General features: G+C 39.7%; 1 protein-coding gene across 2 annotated transcripts in view; it reads right to left on the bottom strand.

Moving 5' to 3' along the window:
• Positions 1–353: 353 nt before the first annotated feature.
• Positions 354–22,872, bottom strand: part of TMEM143 (transmembrane protein 143) — a 38,128-nt gene continuing 15,609 nt past the window's right edge. For both annotated transcript variants that reach the window (XM_075191098.1, XM_075191099.1), the window contains exons 3-8: positions 8,104–8,211; positions 6,646–6,843; positions 5,097–5,233; positions 3,689–3,968; positions 2,573–2,762; positions 354–1,045 (exon numbers count right to left, since the gene is read on the bottom strand). In XM_075191098.1, coding sequence (XP_075047199.1) covers positions 915–1,045; positions 2,573–2,762; positions 3,689–3,968; positions 5,097–5,233; positions 6,646–6,843; positions 8,104–8,211 — 1,044 coding nt within the window. In that variant the 3' untranslated portion in view covers positions 354–914. The remainder of the gene's footprint in view (positions 1,046–2,572; positions 2,763–3,688; positions 3,969–5,096; positions 5,234–6,645; positions 6,844–8,103; positions 8,212–22,872) is intronic.

Below are 22,872 nucleotides of genomic sequence, written 5' to 3'. Positions count from 1 at the left end.
ATCCCAGTACAGTGTTCTCCCCAGCAGCTTTTTCCTGGGTGCTTCACATAGCTATTTTTACTTGCCATCTGTCACCTTAGAGCCCAACAAAGTTGTATTATAATAGGAGAAACAATGGTTTATTCTATTAGAACGGCACTACGTGAGCACTAAATTATCTAGCAGAATTTTCTGGGAGAACACTGTAGTGTTTTCCTTCGAAGACTTAAACAAAGTGCTTTAATTTGAACCCATGAAACTGTGGCTTTGTGCTACTACTGGGAAGAAATATAAAAGCTTATCCCTTTATATCCAGGGTTAGTACTGAATGAAGCAATTAGAGAGAAAAAAAAAAGAAAGACCCTTAATGTTGATATGTTCACCAATATTTTTTTATTTTATGTTGTCAGTAGCAAGTTCCACACATGATCATAGGTATGAAAGATTTCCATGTAGCTAATCAATAGCCTGTATTGCACAATATTCATGAACTTATTGATGCGCCATTAATAAATAGGAGTATTTTGCTACAATTCAATAAAACCAAAAGAACCATCACAGTTAAATAGGAGTTGAAAATATCTGTATATTTTGCTGTGGTTGTGCGAAGTTGCCACATATGAATAAATAAATGAAGCAGCCAATAAATAACTTAAGTTTCCCAATGTGCATATAAAATTCTGCATCATATTTACACATAAGTTCTCAAGCACAGGACATGCATATGTTACCACTGTATTCAGATGCATTTGCCAAGATGGAGTGAGCTGTTGCATAACACACACACACACACACACACCCATATAAAAATACTCACTCACCCTGACACAGGGAGTGTAGCTTAATTTCTATTACTCAGACAAATATTTCAGTCCACAAAATATATTGCTCTTCAATTGCGAGACTGTAAAAGTACATTCTTTGGAAGTGTCTATTTATTCCTTCGTTCTACTCAAGTTGGTCAGATTCTCAAGTGCTCGTTCGGCAGAAAACATTATCTCCAATCCAGATTTCGCTTGTAACCAGGACTCAACCTGCTTTTTGAGTTGCAGAGTTATTTCAGGATCTAGGTGAACAAAAAATATATGATATAAACAAATTAACAAAATGGTTAGCGCCAACAATATAAAATGGTTACCATTCATTTACATTTTTACATTAATGCATTAAATGTACAGATCATTAACATATATGATTGAGGAAAAACAACAATATGCAACACTACATGACCGTTTTACATAGGGGATAATCTATTTCGTACTGTAGGATACTAGCCAAAGCAACCCACCCAATGCCAATTGTGAAAACCTTATTGTAGCAAGACCTTAAAATAACAAACAAATGTGCTTCCTGTGTCTGCATATGTGCAATCATGTATGTGTAAAAAGCTGGAACGCAAGCAATTTTTGACAGACTGCCCAAAAACTACCATAGATGTTGGCTTTTACCGACCATTAACGGCGGCAGAGAATATATATATTTTTGCATTATGGTCCAACCCACGCCACTTTGGGAGATTTGCCTGCTCCCGTGAATACAGGAGGGGCCCACTAATTTGGGATGCTGTTCTGGAAAAGTAGGCAATTAGGCTTTATAGAAGTCATAAAACTCCACATTAAAAGATATTTTGGGGAAATTCAATTCAGTGCAATGTGTCTCCATGACTGTCAGTGGACACACATTGCGTCAATGTTGAGGATAGAATCAGCGCTCATTTATCTTTGCATCGTATAGAGGTGCAAGGAAAAATGAGCAGAGATTGATTATCATAATGGCCGGCAATATGCACAGTCAAACATCATGGTGATAACTGTGTAACATAACACTATAACCAGCAAAATCGAACATCAGAGATCACTGAATATTAATAAATTTTGTACAGAAAGTTATACATATTGTATACATATTGTTATCCAAATGTAATCTTAAGCTATCTTGTGTAGATTTCTGGAAAAAAAATAAAACAAAATAAAACATTAGCTAGTTTTAAAAAAGACATCTAGGGTTTGAAAGAAAATGGATTGCAATTTAGAAATCAGGCAAGCCTATATTCTCAGAGAATATCTCTCCCTCTTAAAGGGGTTGTCCACTTTTGGACAAACCCTGCCATCTAGCCAGGTTACCCCACATGTTGTCTAAATGTGTGTCCCATCACTGCATGCAAGCGGTTTTTACATGCCCTCATCAAGCAAGCCAAACGTTAATACAATGCTGATAAGAATATGAAGGCCCAAAAACCTCTTTCAAAGCTCCCTTTTATCAGATGTTCAGAAGCAGCTATTAGAATCAATCCTGAATATGCCGAAATTGAGGGGAAAAAACCCAGTGGTGGTGGTGAAGCTAAGTTAGTTAAAGTAGCTTGAAATCTAACAAACTGCGAGCTGGAACTACATTCACTTGGCTTATCAGAACTTAAATAGATATGCTATTTCAGAAAGAGCTGGTATAATAGTCCCATTGGTGAAATATCTTTTTTTTTTTAGAAAAGTTACTTGTGGTGGGTGGTAGTATGGAGATTACTGCCTGTTTGAAAATTGTGAGCAAACATGTAGGGTGTATTGAAGTTATAGATTAGATTTAGATATACATGCACCTATTTTCTTTCCATCATTTGGGATGTTGAGTTGTTTTAAAAAGCTGTAAGCCAAGATGGCCTCTTTCGCATGTTCTTCTTGGGCCCTTAAAGTCAGTGCACCAAGAAGCTCAGAATTGTTGGAAGTGCTTTTGTAATACAGCATGTGAGCCAGTTCCAGGGAATGAGCTTTCCTTCTCTGAGCGAACACCTAGAACACAGATAGAGGTCAAAATGTGATGACAAAAACTAAAAGAAAGCTGCTAGTAGAAAACAGGATATGGCATTATAGTATATATATTGTTTAGGTACTTGTGTGTGACGACAAAATAAAAGACTTCTGGTAAATCTATAATTACTGATGGAATTCCCCAAGTTGAACATGTGATCGTCTGTGACTACAGGCTTGACACTGTCTTCTTGTCAATCAGCACACCCACAAGAACCTAATTGTCCCAAGAATTTTTGTTTCCCATTACTAACAAACCGTCCAGTAAAAAATAAATAAAATCCCTTTTTCTACCATTCTTATCTATTCTTACTAGCTAGGCTTCATAAGTTAATATTTATTAGAGCATATAAAAATGCAAGTAGCCATGACATGGTCGGAATTGTAGAGTTCCTGGGTCCACCAAAATAATATAATGGAAACAATTATACAACGTTGGCTACTATGGCTGATAATTTCTAGCTTCAGGCTCAGGCAAACACATGGACTTTAGTTTCTGTACAAGGGCCAAGATACCCATCAAACTATACTATGGATGTGACCAACTGAGAAACCGGTGAAAAAGGCAATATTAGCACTAATGCTTTTGAAAGGTCTACAAATAAAATATATTCTACTTCATTAATTTAATGCTTGTACACTTTTCAGCAACTAAAATAAGACATCTACTGCATGCATGCCTTTTAAATTGTTGTGCAGATCACTAAAATATGCATGTGCACTCCAATAATTTAAGTAAAAAAAAAAATCAATTAAAACTGAACTTCTACTTTTTTAATAAAGCATCTCCAAGGAGAAGAGAATCCTTTCTCTGATTTGAAGGAATAAACTTACTGCAATTTCTATTCAATACAGAAGTGCACTCATTTTGTGGAACCGATTTCATGAATACTAGCTCGGAAATTTACCTTCCATGTTCGGAATGTCATAAATCCAGCAAATAAAAAGAGGAGGAAAGAGGTCCCAATCTTCAGATCTGTAAGAACCACCATTCCCACATTGACAAAGACTATGCCTCCACTGACCAACAACATGGTGTTTAGTAAGGTGCGATCAAAGCTGGAAGTTCGGACTTTTACCACGGGAAGCAACTGCTCCAACCCCTCCAGGGGTATGTCCTTAAAGCATTTTAACACCATATGGGAATTTCTAGGGCGAGCAGCCACTAAAACACGCTTAAAGTATCGCCTGTTTAGACACGAAAATTAACTGTTAGATATCAGTTACAAATGAGAAAACAATAACCAACCAATGACAATATGGAGGCAATCTAATAAAGATAACATTTTTTGCTTGTTTTTTTTTTAAAAAAAATAATAATTTAAAATGCACCCCAAAAAGGTAAATTAGTTCGTCCAGAGCGATTTTGTTTGTTTAAATAAGCAAACTATGGTGCTTAAGAACAAAAAGAAAATAAAAAGAAAATGGATTTATTTGCTAAATATTAGAGCTTTTCCCATTCTATTCAATGGGGTTGTGTGTTACAAATCTAATAGATTTGTCGCACTTCAATAGATATATTTAGTTAGTCTGTATTGATGTGGGATGAAAGCAGGGAGTTCACTTACTTACCAGCCAATCACACGCAGCTAGTGTCAGAAAAAGATTAGGATGGACTGGCGAGTCTCGATAACTTCCTGGTTTCATCCTTTAATGGCAGGCTGTGCTAGAGTGCTTACACTTTTTTCTACCACTCCTCCCCCATTAAGTGTTAAATGGGGGACTGGAGCGTTTTATTCAAAAAAACTTTAAGGAAAAATGTGCCTGTGTGTAATTTATTTTTTTCTATTTTGGTAGGGCTTACCTAGCCCATTATACGGAGACCACTTCAGGGGTCCCAAACTTCTTTATTAACCTGACCTAGAACCCAGCGGGGTCGGGAAGAGCTGCAGTTGTTTTCAGCGCAAGGCTGGAGTGGGCTATAATTGCCAACGTCAAAAAGCTTTAGTAGTCTTACTTCCAGCAAGAGTAGGATATATTTAACACAACTCATGATAGGGTATGCTGGTATTTGTTTTCTCTTAAGTATTGCAGAATCCAATGAGCAGTGTAGGTAATACAAACGAAATAATTTGCAGAGTAAGCTTAGCAATTCTAAAACCCAAGCAAAGGCAGTTCACTTATAATTTTTTCCCATTTTATCAAAGGGATATTTTTTTTTTTAGTAACTAGGATAGGTATATGCCAACACATACTTTGCGCAATAAGGGAATAATATATTCACACAGTCATAATATACATTCTATTGTGATTATTAGGTATTGCAATATTCTATATTTACATTGCACAAGATGAGCACCCAGAAATATGTCTTGCCTGTCTGGTTGGGTGCGAGGGGAACGGGTGAACAGCGAATCCTGAGGCTTTTGGGTCATCTGTAAGGTTAGGGGTCCCAGTCTCTGTCCAAGAGCCCAGTAACGGATATATTCATACTTGTCAAGATTCACATGAACCTGAAAAGGAAAACCGCTTGTTGTCTTATATTTAATTAGTTCAGTATAACAAAACAAGCAAAATCATTCAGGTCTAAATCTTAATCACTAAAACTATATTTAGTATTAGTTGATAATTGAGCACATGCACCTGTAGGGTTCCAGTAGTGTCCTGGAATTGTAATTTTCAGTTTTTCTTCTTATTGGCTAATATTTTAAATGTAAATACTTTTGGGAATGCGGCATCAATGTATTTGCAGAGAGAGGGAGGGGGGGGGGCAGATTTTTAAAACGTATGCTAGCTTTAACTCAGTGATCTAATCAAAAGATCATTCAGGAATGTCACTGCCCAAGTATGATCATTTCAAGTGCCCATTACTTGAAAAATCATATTGCATGTCTGTGGGTAGACTGTTTCCGCTGAGAATTGAATATGCCCCTATGTGTACTAATCGTTCTGTGAAAAGTTCTTTTAGAATAATATAATATAATGTCCAAGATTTTCTAGGCATAGTTAGTCATCTACACGAAACTGCACATTAAACATGTGAGCAGACAGCTTAACTAAATATTTACTGCACGTTATCTTCTGGGCACATATAAATATTTGAGCATCAATGAGTGTGAGGACTTCCCAAATATTGGCAGAAGAATGCTCACTGTGCTACGGAGAAAGTTTCTACAAAATAAAACTGCCAGCTTTACATTACATTGACCATGAATGATCACATGAGATTTATGACACAGAAACGTCTGCCCAGCTCAACAACTCATTAGGATAATGCCCAGAGCCTTTACGACACAGAAAAAGAGGGTCACAGTTTTACAGCCATTTTCTCCAAGAATGTTGTGAGTGGTCTTAAATCTATATTACAATTAAACCTTTATCCAGGCTGTAATATTAAATTTTTTCAACACCATTTCGACTACAGCACGATTACAGAAAACATGTATTTTAAATAGGAGTAATGTCACAATAATCCCAACAATAATCAGTGGGTGGGTGACAAACATCTCCCTTCTTCGTGGGTAGAACCCACCAAAAAGTGCAGATCACAGCTCAGTTTCAGTATGCTTGTTGAATTTGTAATTCAGATAAAAAAAAAATACAAGGTTGCTTCAATCCACACCAATTTTAAAGAAAACTACAACCCATTCAAATCTAATTCTTTAGTAGCAAAATCAGATAAGAATGAAAATAATTTGGGACAGAAACTATTTTCCTCTTACAACTTAATGTTTTAAGACCACTTGCCTCCTACAAACTATAATGGATTCTAGATTATGAGAGGAGTCAATACTCAAGAGGTGCACACTGGTTCTTAAGTTGAGCTTTTACAAGTACTGATTCAGCCCACTGTGTATAGGCAACAAGAGCCTTTTAGCAGGGCTCAAAAAACAAAAGCAGTAGAAAGAGGACATTTAAGCCGTACCTGCACTCCATCCTGAGGGTGGTGCACAATCAGAGCATATGCCAATGCATCCTCTGACAAAATATTATAATTGGCCTGATCAAGAATATCCTGCAAATGGTCCAACACCTCCTTTTCTCTGGATAATTTCTCTGAATCTGCTAGACTGGTGGTTTCTAGCATGGCCTCACGGTCTGGATTGATGGGATCATACAGGACCTTAGAGGGACAAAGTATATGGTATTACAAAATCCAATGACAAATATCAACTCAGTTACCCACCTGTATTTCAAATATTCAATATTATATAAAAAAAATAAAAAAAATGCAAATAAGGCAACAACTGTAAAAAAAACTAATAATCCTATTTGGATATAAATATAAAAAACTATTATAAGTTACAATAATAAATAAGTTACAATAATAAATAAAAAAATATAATGGGTACACAAAAAACAGATGGCAACAGTTCCTAACTTTCAGGTACAGTGCCATATTTTAAGAATTTGTTCAAAGTTTTAGGGGTATATTTACTAAACGGCGGGTTTGAAAAAGTGGAGATGTTGCCTATAGCAACCAATCATATTCTAGCTATCATATATTTAGTGCATTCTACAAAATGAAAGCTAGGATCTGATTGGTTGCTATAGGTAACATCTCCACTTCTTCAAACCCGCAGCTTAGTAAATCTAGCCCTTAGTCTCTATTTATCAGTATTGGCCTACTACACAGTGGAATTTCTCTTATGCCTCACATTGAGTCAGTAAGCACACTCCAATGCCACCTCCCCCCCAATGCTCTTACTTACACTTTTCAAATCTGCCATATTCAATTATCATGAAAACTTTTCAAACCATTTGCATTACTGATATCTAAACACTTGAAAGACTGGTTCACCCCAAAGCAGCATCCATGTCTTTTTTTTCCTTATTTTTAGTGCCTGGAAATCACATGTATTTTGTAATAAAAAAATTACACTAATGTTCGCAGTGTTGAGCATTTCTTTATCTAGGGCTTGCTGCAGTTTTCATCAACGTCAATGCATTTTTGTTATCAAACACAATCAGACAAGTATAGACATGTACAAATTTTTGGTGTGACAAATTTCCTGTTTTTTAAAAAAAAAAAAAAAAGGGTGCAAGTTATGTTAAAAACAAAAAAAATGCAAGTGAAATATAAAACACTTATTACCAGATCACCATTTCAATTTGCGCAACTTACATACTGAAATACATAATTAGTTTGTTTTCATTCATGATCAATATTTATTTACATAGCGCCAGCAAATTCCATGGCGCCTTACAACTGGGGAGCATTTATTTTGATTTTTAACAGCAGTGTTCAAATACTAGAATGGCTAATATACAGCTACAGAAGAAAATTGCTCAACCCACCCCCCTCCTTCATTAGAAAACTGCGCCGACCCTCCCTCCCCACCTTGTCTGTAGATCCATCGAGCAACATATTGAGGTCACTTACTTGAAGATCCTCAAGGACAGAGTGGTAAGGCTGCAGGAGCGAGACCTCCAGTTGTTTCACAAAGGAGAGGAAGGACTGCTTCTCAAAACCATTAGAAGAGTGGAACTCCTAGAAAGTAAAGGTAAAGCAGTGTTTCATATGTGGTAGCCAAAATAATAATTGTTCACAGATACTGTAGATGCCATTAGATTAAAGAACAAGAAATAATTATTGGTAAAGAGTGACTAAATCAGGCTGAAAGTAGTAGTCTCAAGCTGACCTTTTTTAAAATAAAAAAAAACCAACAGCCTAAGTCTAATCTACATTTAGGGTTCATGTACACCTACTCGTTAATACTTCAACCATTAACAAATGCATTCATTTTATTTTATTTTTTTTTAACAAAAAGGAATGGTGGGAATAAACCTTTGAGAAACCATTCATTCTAACACTACATTTGAAAATTTAGAATGTCGACAAGACCTCATACATTAACGAGCGCTACTTGTACAATAGATTGTAGAGAACATGGAAAAAAAATCATTTTAAAATGCACCTGAGCATCTATTAAGTTAAAGCCTTTTACCCATTTTCCCAGCGCATAGGTGTGATCAAGCTTTTAATACAAGTCTATATGTAGCTTTAAACAATGTGTGTTGTAACTATCTAGAGACAGTGATACATATAACAATCTAACATATTTGTTTTTTTAAAGAGCAATAAACTCTCGCATATGAAAATTGGTTTCTGCTTTTTCCCAGCAGAGTGTAACCTGATCTCTAAGATTGAGCCAGTCAGTCTTGGAGCTGCTCTGTGGTCACATGATGGCAACAAAGGAAGTAGGAAGGTTGGGGACAGGCGCGCATACTGACAAGAGGGGGGTTCCAAAGCCTCTCTACTCACTAGAGAGTATGGCATGTGAATACCTATGGTTGTCATGGTAACTGCACAATACTGAGCAAACTATAAATGGTTAGTTGAGTCATATTTTAAATGAACAACCCCCCCCCCCCCAACAAATATGTACCCTTTTGCAGGTAACCAGTGATGTTAAAGAACCACACCTCATTTATAGACTATATTGCAGCTGTGCAAGTTGTCTTATCCCTTTACTTTCTCACTGTAGTCTAATCCAATTGGTAATCACTTTTAGTAAATAACATTAACTTGTGAGTCTCCTACCACATTATAATGAGCAAGTAGAAAAATGTTAGCTAAGTGAGATATTAACATAAGTGTGAGATTTAAGGGAATATGCTGTTAATGTAATTTAATTCCTATAAAATTAACAAAACCTCAAACTATATGTTGTACTAAAGCATCATAAAAACAACAATCACTCTTAGAAACATGATGGAGAGAACCTGCAAGGATAATAAATGACTTTTATGAGAACCAAAAAAAAAAAGAAAAAAGGAATCCCGCGCTGGGCTGCACCACACCAAATAAACACAAATTGCAGCTGCAAAGCAGGGTCAATTCCTGGCCCCAAATCAAAAGCAACCAAACAAAAAAAAAGGCAGCGATGAATAGTGATATAAATGTATGTCATCAACTTAAAAATCAAAGAAAACCATGGCAGGATACATAAACCAGAGATAATATGTAAAAAAAATCATTTATGAGAATCCCCAAATATATTTCGGCTATCTGGGTCAGCCTTTTAGATTTCATGAAAAAGAACTGTTTTGTACTCACTAGCTTAGAGAAAAAAACACTTTATTAAAATGCAATTAAAAAAAAACAAACATTCAAAACATTAAGAAATGAATTGAGATATGTATATAATACTCAAACATAGTGGTGCAATCCTACCACTTCAACAAGGACAAATTAATAACCAGTCACTGCAGTTTTATTCAATTATTTGTCAAAATGAAGAGGTAAAAAGTGTGTTCAGATAATGAGGCACTCAAATGGTCATGAACCTTTAAAACTTATAATTTTGTTATAATTAAAATAAGTAATCAAAGAATAGGTCCATCAAAGGACTTGTAGCGAAATATTAAAAGTTGAATATAAAGGGTAATTGCAAAGAAAATGATAAACTGTTAAGATAGGTAGCTGAGAAACTACCTAGCCGTGATGCTGCTCAATATAATCTTTTTATTTGAGTGTTAATGTTACTGTTTTAAACAGACCTCATTTTATAGAAGGACCAGTAATTTAAGTCCACTTGTAACCAATAAGAATAAAGAATTTGAACCCAATCGTGTGTTGTTATAATATGAATAATGCTCCTTTTTTAACAATTACCTAAATAATATTGTTATCGAAGTATTTATAACAGGTAGATTTGTTAGCATCATTCATAATTTGTGGGATTTTGCTATCCCCTGATTGATCCCTTTTATTCCCTAGTGCTTAGTGTATTAGGGAAAATGTGTTTAACTGGTCACACTTAACTTGTAACATTCCCACAAGGCTGGTATACTGTGGCTTGGATGTATTTCAAGAGTCCCTATATTTAACGGGGCCCTAGAGGAGAGCGAGGCTTGGTTAACTCGTCACACTTAGCTGATAACGTTCACTCAGGGCTGGTATACTATAACTTAGATGTATGACAAGAGTTCCTATATCTAACGAGGTCCTAGAGGAGAATGAGGCTTAGTTAGATAGAGATCCTTCTATAACTGCCTACAAGTATATATTACAAGTTACTGGTCTGTAAATATTAACTGGTCTGAATCGTGAAAGCAGTGAGCGCGGCGTCCGCCGACGTGCGTTTCGCTATAAGGCTTTGTCAGGGCAAAAGAAGCTACAGTATACCAGCCCTGAGTGAACGTTATCAGCTAAGTGTGACGAGTTAACCAGTTTGAAGAAAGGGAGGCCACAGCCTTGAAGAAGTCCTAGAAGAAACGCATTTGTTTGTCTCCTATAGCTTGGCTTTCTATGCTTCAGCAGTGAATTGTACCAGTAACAACCCTAAGGATTAGGTGGCACAACGTAGAGCTCTCTTGCAGATCTGGATATAGTGGTGACTGTTTTGATCTCCTCTCTGTTGGGATTGTTCTGATCAGATAAGCAAATAATCTGTATATAAATAACCAATAGCAGACTGGATGAAGTTCTAAAATGTTACGGAGTGTGGCATTTGAGGGATGAAGACTCTCTTAGGCTAGGTACACACTACAGTGTTTTCTGCTGCTTAACGGGCCAAATCAGACGATAAACCACTGATTGGGCCGATATCACAGTCGTGTGTACCATGGAGAGAGTATCGTTCCAAAGCACATAAAATCGTTGAGCGAGGCGTGGCCTGACAGCCAAGATGGCCGGTCAAGTTTTCTAGAGGCTCCGTCTGCTGAAAACTTTTCCCATCGACACCTGCCATTACAGCTGCTTAGATCTATTCTCACCTACCACCAGTGGATAGAGGCAAAAGCGCTGCTTCCCCGACATAGCTCTTTTTTGAGTTTCTTACCCCTAGAGCTTCATATTATCCCCTGGTCTTCCACTCCGCCCTTTTTGGCGCGAAGAGAGAGCAGTGCTCAAGTCTCCATACAACATTAACCGTTCCTGGCTGCAGCACTGGATAGGTCAGGACAGCGGTGAGGAGTTAAGGGAGACAGAGAGAGTCGGAGATCGATCCCCGCTGCACTACCCCCCACACGGCACTTACCGCTGTTGCCTGGCTTCATCGTTGTGAAGACAGGGCTGCATCCGCTCACGGGCGCCTATTATATCAACTCCCGAGAGACGGTGACCTAAAGAGAGTGCGAGCCCCCTGAGTAAACTGCCCATCCGTCATCCCTGACTGCAGCCTTCAGCCACATCTCCTGGGGTCTCTGTGCCCTCCTGAAGGGGCTATCAACACAGCGCCTGGCCAGTCATTGGAACAGGGAAAAACTCCTGTAAACTGATCCTGAGCCTGCATCTCAATAAGACCACAGGTGAGCTGCTAAGGACTTATAGCCCTGTCAAATTTCTACAAATAAATGCAACCTTTGCATAGCAGTCTTACAGTCCCAAGTTGTTAAAACAAGTAACTTTGCTGACTTCATTGGGGAAAAGATAGTGTTTACAGCCATTTTCACCCTCACTTAAAAATTGCTGCAACTTCATAGGAGGTGCTGCCATCTTGTGGCCACAGTATATATTGTTTTTTCTTCAGGACCTTTCTGGTACCCTCCTGCCACCTAGTGACCAGAGTTTTCAGCTCACAACTCTGGTTTTCTAGGTTTTAGTCAGCTTTGTTGATTGTTCCCCTGACGCCATCTAGTGCCGATGCATAGCACTTAACTGCTTATTGATAATCTCAAGTGCTACTTTCCTTGTTTTTTTTTTTTTTTATTTTATTTAGAAAAGGGGAGGGAAGAAGAAAAAAAAAAAGAAAAAAAGGGGAGAAAAAGAGGGATAAAAAAAACGAAAAAAAACAAAAACCCCTCTCAATATGGAGTAACTAGTCTCCACCCTTGAACCTTGGGGACTTTACGCTAGCATCTTGCATTGTCCATATTACTCTACAGTTGGGTTGCAGTGCTTCTCCTAATTCTTGTGTCATGTCTCACAAACCGAAAAAAGCTGTCCAGGCGGCCTCCTCCACACCTGAAACCCCTTCATCGCCGATCTCGGTACATGAGGAATCTCAACCCTCAAATGTAATTTGCTCCACACCAGAGCTGTTAAAAATCATTCAAACCACCATACAAGCCGAGATGAGAGCGGTTATTCAGGACATTAAAGCTGAAGTCCTAGCGCTTGGCAATTGCACAGATTCTTTAGAACGCAAAGTGGATGATGTCTGTTCCCACCAACAATCAGTCGATCAGCAACTCGCAGAAATGCGCCAATCAATATCAGACATGCAAGGTCACAATGAGGATGTTGAGAATCGTACAAGACGCAACAACGTCCGCCTTAAGAATATTCCAGAACTCATCGACACTGAGGCTTTACCTAAATACTTGGAGGGCCTTCTCCGTCAATGCCTTCCTGACACTCCTTCCTCCGACTTTCTTCGGACCGTGCTCGTAGAGCTCTCCGGGCCAAACCTCCCGCGGACCAACCACCCAGAGACGTGGTGATGAGATTCCATTACTACACTGTCAAAGATCAATTCATAGCTGTGACACGCAATACTCCAGCTGTTTCCTATTCGGGTCATAACATCCAGATTTTTCAGGATTTAGCTCCCTCAACTTTAAGAAAACGTCGCAACCTGATCACCATCACAAAAGCCCTTAGAAATCATCGCATTCGATATCGATGGGGCTTTCCCTTTGCTCTCCAAGTTACTCATAATGGCTCCTCCCATAGGATTAAGACTCATGAAGAAGGTCTCTCTATGCTGGAGAAACTGGGCATCCCGATGACTTCTCCAACCCTTTCCGCAGACAGCTCTTCCGTTCCACGAGGAGCTCCGTCACCTACTTGGTCTACAGCCTAATTCTTTATTGGGTCTCCTCGTCGGGCTTCTACCCGTTATCAACAAATTATGCTGGTGTGTTTTGCGTCTGTTGCTTTTTCTTTTTTCTCTCCCTCTCTCTCTGCTTTCCAGTACAGGTTCTTCGGACCCCCGGATCAGCGCTGATCTAGATCCCGGATTCTCCACAGAGGACTCGACTTAATAGTACTCATCTGTGTAACTGTTTTTTTTTTGTTTTTGTTTTTTTATTTATTAATATATGTTTGTTGTTCCTTGTCACTCCCAGCCAGTGATTATCTTTCTACTCAATAGTTCTACAGGGTGGTGTACTCTGTGACTGAACTATGCATTTCTGCCGGGTTCATCCCAACTTACACTACTTTGACAAGGTTATGATTCTGTTAGTTAACACCCTGATACTATTGTTTCCAATAACTCTTGTTTGATGTTTCAAATAATGTTTTCTCTTTTGTAAAAAGTCTGTTTAATAGCCCGTCATTGTGATGTTATATGGAGTTCATGTTTACACAGTGAGTCCTCCCTAAGTTACACTATTCTGACAAGGGTATCCTAGATAGGTTATTGTTAACCAATAACTGCCTTTAGATATGTCCGCTATTCTAGAGATGTTGTTAGTCCTCTTGGACGCTGTTGATTTAAAACATGTTACTGTTGCTGTGTCCACTCGATTCTCAGATCTTCCCCTATACAAACCCTGAACCTCTAAAACGCACACATTTAATCTCTTCCTGACCTGACGAGAGACCCTCCCCAATTGTATATAGTCGTTAATCCACTTTTGCGATGTTGCCCGCTTCTCTGGATGTCCCCCCCATACTTCACTTTATTATATTAGACATGATTTTATGCCATTTCAAATGATATGCCATTGTCCGTATGGAGTTTCGGGATATAGGTCTTGGGCCTCCCCTTGGACATGGCATCATCCCCAAAATGCCCCCTCAGATCACGATCCCTTCCCCAAGGTTCACCATACTTTCCCCCCTTCTAACTTGACAATTTTGTTAGCTTGTTCTGGTCCTTGACTGTCACTTGGATTGCCAGTCACGACCCCCATGAACCCCATTGACACACAGGATGTGTCTTCCACATAGGCTTAAACCGGAGTCTGGGACCCCCTTCTCCGGTCCCTTCCCTTCCTCTTCCTCCCCCTTCATACTAACATCTCTTCTGATTCCCCCTCTTTGCCTAGCTTGCAGACTTGCCTCATTAAGCTTTCCTTCTCTACACCCACCATGACTATCAAGATATCTTTAAATGTTAACGGTCTCAATGAACCACAGAAATGCACCATGGCGCTCCAAGAATTAAAACGCCTGAAGGCTCACATAGTCCTCTAGCAGGAAACACATTTCACACACTCGCACCCAAGCCTTACAAATAGAACCTTTCCGCACGCATTTTATACCACCTCCCCTCGCAAAACTAGCGGTACTGCTATCCTAGTCCATCAGTCAGTTCCATTAACTGTACATTCTACAATAACAGATGACCAAGGCAGATATACAATACTGATTGGATCTATTTCCCAAACGTCCATAACCATAGCGACTCTCTATGCTCCTAATGTGGGACAGGGATCCTTCTTTTCAGATTTCTTCGCTAAACTTTTTCAGTCAGCTAAGGGACACGTCTTTCTGGGTGGAGACTTCAATGTCACGTTGGATTCAAAGCTAGACCGCTCTCCTCCGTCACCCTCCTCCTTGCGGACCTCTAGAGACTATCGTCATCTCTGCTCCCTAATAAAGCTGTATGATCTCTATGACTCTTGGCGGGTCTTGAACTCTTCTGCTCGCGCATACACACATTTCTCCGTCCCTCACAACGTCCATACACGCATTGACATGATTTTCATAGATAAATCTTCCACCTCCTCCCTGCGCTCTTCGGATATAATTCCAGTTACCTGGTCAGATCACGCGGCGGTCTCTCTTAATGTCGATATCCTTTCCGCAGTACGCCCTCACCAGTCCTGGCGCATGCATGACACCCTTGTCACCAAACCGGAAAACTTACAGAAAGTGTCACAGTCAATCGAGGAGTTCAAGAACTTCAACTTCTCCCCGGATATCTCGCACTCTGTTGTATGGGAGGCTCATAAAACCACTATCCGAGGCCTCTTAATTAGCATGTCATCAGCCCAGAAAAAAGTTCATTTAGCTCGGATTCAAGATTTTGAATCAGAGCTTCTCTCCCTCACCAAGAAGCATCAACGCTACCCAAAACGCAAAACTTATCTCAAAATCCTGGCTGTAAAAGCTCAGTTACAGCAACTTTTGTCCACTAAAGCAGCCAACACCCTGAAATGGCTCCGCCAAAGATTCTACGAGAAAGGAAATAAAGCCGACGCCCTCTTGGCTCGTAGTTTACGTACCACACGGACCCGCAACAGAATTATTCATATTCTAGACGGCTCCTCCTGTAAGCAATTTGATCCACAAAAAATAGCTAACCGGTTCCAGGAATTTTACTCCAAACTGTACGACCTTTAATCTGACGCTCCCCCCCCTAGAGACCTCAGATTTCGTATTAAAACATTCTTAAATACTTGTGGTCTACCAGCGCTAAGCGTATCGCAATCTACCTCACTTAGGATATATCTGCTGACGAATTGAAACTTACGGTCAAATCTCTGAGCAATACCTCCGCCCCGGGCTCGGATGGTCTCACGGCCATATATTACAAAAAGTTGCTCCCTGTCCTTTCACCAATGCTCCTAGATCTTTTTAACTCGATCCTCAAGGGCCAAAAGTTTGATAGCGCCACCACCAGAGCCAATATAGTGGTGATCCCGAAGGAGGGTAAGGATCCTAGCCTGTGTGCAAGGTATCGCCCAATATCAGTTCTAAATACTGATTTGAAACTCTACGCCAAGATTTTAGCAAACCACTTGGCCGGTGTGATTCCCTCCTTGGTCCACCCTGACCAGGTGGGTTTCATTCCCAACCGCCAGGCAGCCGATAACACAAGGAAAGTCATCAACTTAATCCATGCTTCAAATAAGCTTAAAACCCCGGCTCTGGTGCTCGCGCTTGACGCTGAAAAAGCCTTTGACCGGGTTTCATGGCCTCAAAGCATCAAACATTCAAGGTCCCTTCCTCAATGGAATTGCCTCTCTCTACTTCAACCCCTCAGTAACGGTCCTGGCTAACGGATGTGCTTCTGCGGCTTTCTCAATTCGGAATGGTACCAGACAGGGATGCCCCCTCTCTCCCCTCCTCTTTGCCCTAATGATGGAACCTCTGGCCTCCAGGATTCGCTTCAACTCTAATATATCTGGTATTTCCACAGGTTTAAGATCGGCGAAACTAGCCCTGTACGCAGACGACGTCCTTCTAACCCTTACAAACCCTCGTGTCTCTGTCCCGCCTGTTTTTGCTGAAATTAACGAGTATGGTCTCCTTTCAAACTTTAAAATCAACTCCGATAAGACTGAAGCCTTAGCCCTTAATCTCCATCCGAACACCCAAACTCACTTGCAAGCCACCTTCAAATTTCACTGGCAACCCCATCACATTAAATACCTAGGTGTCAATCTCACCAAAACATATGATCGTCTATTTTTGGCCAACTTTCCCCCACTAGTAGCCGCCCTGAAGCCTGATCTTAAGTCCTGGTCCCCAAGGTATATTTCTTGGATTGGTAGAGTGGCTTCAGTTAAGATGAATATTCTACCAAGGATTCTTTACCTTTTCCAGACTCTCCCTGTACGCGTCCCATCACTCTTTCTGAAAGATCTCCAGGCAAGCATCTCACAATTTATATGGTCCGGCCGTCGTCCTAGAGTTCGTCTCAAAGTTCTCTTTCGTCACGCCCGGAATGGTGGTTTGGGGCTACCGTGCCTCCATAAATACTACCTGGCGTCACACCTCACCCAAGCCGTTCTTTCTCATTCTCCCCCCCAAACTAGGCTTTGGGTCGACACAGAGGCTGACCTCCTCCAGATGCTATCTCCCAGTATATTGTTCTGGCTAGACCATAAGGACCTTCCTCCCCTGCTCTCCCTCCCCCTACAGTTTGTTTCTCTATTGAAATTTGGAGATATAGCACCCGCACTTTTAAACTCTTGTCTAACCCCAAGTGGATGTTCCCTCTATGGCATAACCCCTCTTTCCCTCCAGGGGTCAACCCGAAATCTTTCTCCCAATGGACAAAACAGAATATTTTGTTTCTTTCCGATATTGTCCCAATGTTTTTTTTTCCGACCTTTGCTGATCTTCGTAAGCGTTTCCATCTCTCGTCCTCCGTGTTTTATCAATAGCTTCAAATTCGTCACATTTTCTCCTCCTTAATAGACCCTCGTGCTCCTCACAATCGCTCCCCCCTAGAAACCTTCTGTAAAAACAAATCGTCTTCTAAAAGGCTTGATATCTACCTTCTATTCTCTACTATTGAATCATAATCTGCCTGACAAGGAGACTCATGAGCTCCGCTGGGAGGAGGAGATGGCTGAGTCTCTGGATCCTGAGGAATGGACTGAGATCCGCGAGGCAGTCGCCAAATCCTCCATCTGTACAAATATAAAAGAAAACTCCTACAAACTATTGTTCCGGTGGTATTTAGTCCCATCCAGACTGAAAACAATCTATCCGGCATCTTCGAACCTCTGCTGGCGCAACTGTGGCCAGCGTGGCTCCCTGTCCCACATCTGGTGGAGCTGTCCGAAAATCATCCCCTTCTGGAAGGAGGTAGCTGACCTTATTTATAAAGTGTCTAATCTAAGATCTCCATTCCATCTTTCATACTTTCTCCTCCCTCAACTACCCCCTGACACCCACAAAATTATGTGGTTACTCCCGGGCCATATCCTGACCGCAGATGCTTAATAGCCAAGAAATGGAAACAATCGGAGAGCCCTTCTGTTTTGGAACTAATTCAAAGTGTTTGGCAAATACCTAGAGCACATGACTAATGTAGTTAATGATCGTCCTTACAAATTTCTCTCCACATGGCACAGGTGGCAAGATTACTTCTCTGCTACACCTTCCCCTTGTTAAAGAATGAAAACAACGTTACCTTGGTAATTGTCTGCGCTAAGTCTTGCTAGGTTCTGCCTCCCCCTCCTCCTTCTTCTTTGGTCTTCCCCTTACTAACATTCCCTCCTCCCCCCCCAAACTGTCTCCCCTCTAGGTTCCTCTTCCACTATTTCCTCTCCCTTTCCCCCTCTCCAGTTTCCCCTCATGGTACTCCGGATATCTCATAACCATATCTGTTTTGACTCTCGTTTATCTGCATATTACTAATCCTGCGGACCATTACGTTTGTGGTGGCTCCGAGTTCTATGCCTTAACTGTTTTGCAAACTCTTGTTGTTAATATTGTTATGAATTGTTTGAGCATAACAAATACTGTACCGTTTATTTTTGACAAAAATCTGAATAAAAATATATTTAAAAAAAAATAAAAATAAATGGACTTGAAAATCTTTTTCGACAATGGAACAATGTTGTTTCAATTCTGCAGTGTGTAGGCACTCTGCAGAATTTGAACGACAATTTAGCTATTTACTTCACGTCTGACAGCTGGTGTCCAGAGGCTGCGAGGGTTCCTGCATCGCATTCAAAACAAAAAAAGTTTATTTTGCCAGATTGTTACTGCACATTCATCCTGTGGAGAGGATTTCAGAAATGTACCACCCTGCAACGAGGAATCGTTGTGCGTCCCCCTCACATAATGTCCTTCAAACAATCAGTGACCGAGCTGCTCAGGAGCACTACCCTACCCCCAATATATTAACCATGCATCTGCCGGAGAGCAATGACCTTCCACAGTGACTGGGTAGCGGTGGGATGAGTTTTAGGGGTCACTACAGACCTGTACAATATAAGAGAGAAGACCCAGGACAGCTGTCACTTGCAGCCGATGGTTATGACAGATGAAGAGCATAGATCTGAAGGTAATCGTTTTCATGTGTACACACTGTATCAGCTTGCTGATTGGGATTTTTGTTACAATTTTCCTGTAACGTGTACCTAGCCTAATACAGCAATTTCAGATAAGCCTGCTTATCCATGAATCTAAGTATACCTATTACTCAGAATATCCTATCTGAATTTTATGATCTACTACGATGTATGCACTCTCCTTTGTGGTATAAAGAAAATAACATTTTATATATACACACACTCAGTGGTTGGAGTGAAAATGTAGAAGTGGTGATATCTAAAATGTGAATGAATAGAGTTTTACACTGAAGGCAGTAGAAGTGGCGGTATGGTATACCACCATATACTAGCCCACTTTAACCACTGTATTTATAATAATAACAAAAACCATGTACCTCCTTTCCTGTATATCTTCACTTATGAAAAAGGGTGTTTCTCTTCTCAACTTTTCTTCACATTGATCCTTTAGGAGATTCTTTCAAGCTCTCATCCATTGTCCATGCAGGTAAATATTGAAAACCCACTTGATAAATGGCCAACAATTTTCATGGTTGCTATGCAGAGCCGAAGGGTGAAGGTAAAGAATGTGGTGTTCGGTTTTATGGCCAATGTGATGCTTCATTCAAACTATCCTAACACTTTTAAGGTAGGGTAGTGTCATAAACAGTGTTTTTATTCCTTTAATAGGACGGTTGATGATGCACAGTAACAAGAAATATAGGGTTAGTTGATAAAAAGTTGTATATAGCCAAGGACTACCAAGGAAACCCTGCCATAGAAATTATATATATATATATATATATATATATATATATATATATAAGCTGAAATAACTATTCTTGGTCTTGCTATCAGTATCAATTCAATGTACTAACATCATGAAACAATATTTTTATGGGTTATTTAAATTACTGGACTCCCCTGCTTGATTTCTACCCAATTAGTAGTATTCGAAGTATGGAAAGTGGACAGAGACAGCAGATTAATTGTCTGTTGAAAAGAGCAATAGGGACTGACTAAAATTGGATACAAGAAAAAGATAACTTGTGAATGAGTAGATGGTAAAATCACAGATGTGAAATAAATGTCTTGTGTATGAAGCAGCAGTGATGGAGATATATAAGCATCACTACAGATTCTTTTGACTTGTGCACTTCTCCTTTTAGGAATGGAAAACATGAGGTTCTTTATTTGATGTCATAATCATAACTGCTTATATCAGTGTTTGGCTGTTGCAGTCTCTCTCATACAGTGACATAGTACTATCATTGCTGCCATTTAGATACTCAATACACATCTCTTCCACAGTGATCTTTACCTCACACACATACAGCCAACAGACTGAAAGAAACCGCATAAGGTCAGTATCTCTTCAAAAAACAAGGGTGTCTCACTTGGATGTGTCTGCAGACTTGGAGCTTGACTACCCTAAAATATGACCTTGAGCTTGTTTGTTTCTACCATTTGAGGTTCTGGCAGGACAGTGCTACTAATGCAATACCATAGCGATCCAGGGATTCTTAAAAGGGAATGACCATCCTCTTCAACAAACTGCGCAGCTATGTGAGGAATGTGTATTGAGTAGTGTCAGAAGATGGAGACACATGCTATACCAATTGCATCAGCCAAACTGTCTTTAGATATCAGTATGGTGTTATGTACATTTTAATCTACCATGTTCATATTTGATTAATATTATGCAGTGGTCAGCCTCTTAATGCCTAGAGGGAAGAGTGGTTTCCTCCACAGGAGGTTTTTCCTTCTCCCGAGTGCTGAAGGATGACACCGATTCACAAGACTTCCTCCATTTTGTTTCTCATATTCTAAATATAATTTTTTATTATAAGAGCTATAGGTCAATCGTGATTCATAAGTTTCCTTTCTTATAATGCAGATTTAAAAAAGTGACAGTTTACTTGTGATAAATTTAATAAATGTATTGGAAAATATATTTTGCTTGATTTTGTCTCTGTTTTATTAATGAATGCTCTCAAAAGGTGAAGAGGAATCAGTGAGGTCTAGCAAGGTCATTGAGACCAGTGTTGGTAATGGAAATTATAGTGGTGGGGAGGCTGAAAGGATGAGGAAGAAAGACAATATTAAATCATTTTCCCACGTAATTAATCTCCTGTGCTGGACAAAATTATGCTAAAAGAAATCAGAAGGTTATAGCCCCTTTAAATGCAAAATAATTAGGTTGATTTTTAAGGTGTTCCCTAAAGGGGATGGATACACTGTCCAAGTTGTATTATTTAATGCCACTGTCTAGGAGGCTAAACAACATGGTGTATCTGCAGAAGAGGGAGCCACATGAGTTAATTAAGATTAATATGATCAGCTCCCATCCAGTTAGAAGATACCCCCTTTGGTCTGTAAAAATAAATAAAAAAAATAATAAAGCACCCTAATGAAGTAAAATATGCAGTACATGGAATTTTAAAACTTGCAAATAGAAAAAAAAATAAAAAATTACTGATAACCACCCAAGTGATATATGGGTGTCACTATTTCTAAAATCAAGACCTGCTGTTGCAAAAAAAGAAATAACCTCCCCTGAAACAATCCGGAATGGCTTCAAGGCATGTGGACCGTTTCCATTCAACATGGAAGCAGTTGACTTATCAAACTGCATCTCACAAAGGTATTGTGAACTATTTGAGGACAAGAATGTATAAGAGGTCTCTGGGCTCATTCCTTGTTTAGGTTATGATGGAGCACTGAAAATGATAGAAAGGTAAATGAGCCTGGATCATTTATAGTATAAAAGGTTTAGAAACGCATACACTGATGCATCAGTTTCTACTGAGATGCTAGGCATGTACTTTGATTAGCTAAGTGATAAGTGCAAACAGCAAGAACAAACTGAGAAGGTCAGACATCAGCCAGAAACCCCCCCCTAGGCAGGGGCAGGCTGGGCTGGGGGGCAGGGGGCATCTGCCCCCCAGGTCTGTCTCATAGTGGACAACCCTGTCCTGGGTCACTGGGCCACCTGCATTTTGTTCCTTTAAAATAGGCTGCTGAGTTGAGTCTTGCCCCCCAGGCTAAGATTTGCCAGCCCTCCCCTGCCCCTAGGAACCTTAACCAAGTACCTCAACTGCTCAAAGTACTCTCAGTCTCAATGTTGTGGAGAATGACAGTCAAGACAGTGCAGCAGGCCTACTCTATGTGTAAAGCAATTTGCCTGAGGCAATCCTCCACACACCAAAAAGAAAGTGTGTGCAAATAAAACACCAGTGAGTGTATGGAATGACCACCTGCATTGGCCTAAGCAGGACAATGCAAAAAAAAAAAAAAATAATAAACAAAAATTGTACAAGAAGAAAATATATATATCATCCACCATTTGTCATTACATCTGCAAAAATTAATCCATTAATCCAAAGGATTATTTTAAAAGTAGACATAGTAATGATGATGGTAAAGGTCTCAAAATAGTTTTTATGTTATGTCTTCTCCATACACCATCCTCTTAAACAAGAAAATTCCCTTAACCATTCATTCACTGGACAAATCATAC

This window comes from Mixophyes fleayi, chromosome 11 (assembly GCF_038048845.1).
Source record: "Mixophyes fleayi isolate aMixFle1 chromosome 11, aMixFle1.hap1, whole genome shotgun sequence".
Classification (NCBI taxonomy): Eukaryota; Metazoa; Chordata; class Amphibia; order Anura; family Limnodynastidae; genus Mixophyes; species Mixophyes fleayi.
Note: the sequence above shows the minus strand (reverse complement) of the source record. Positions and strands in the feature narration are given on the sequence as shown.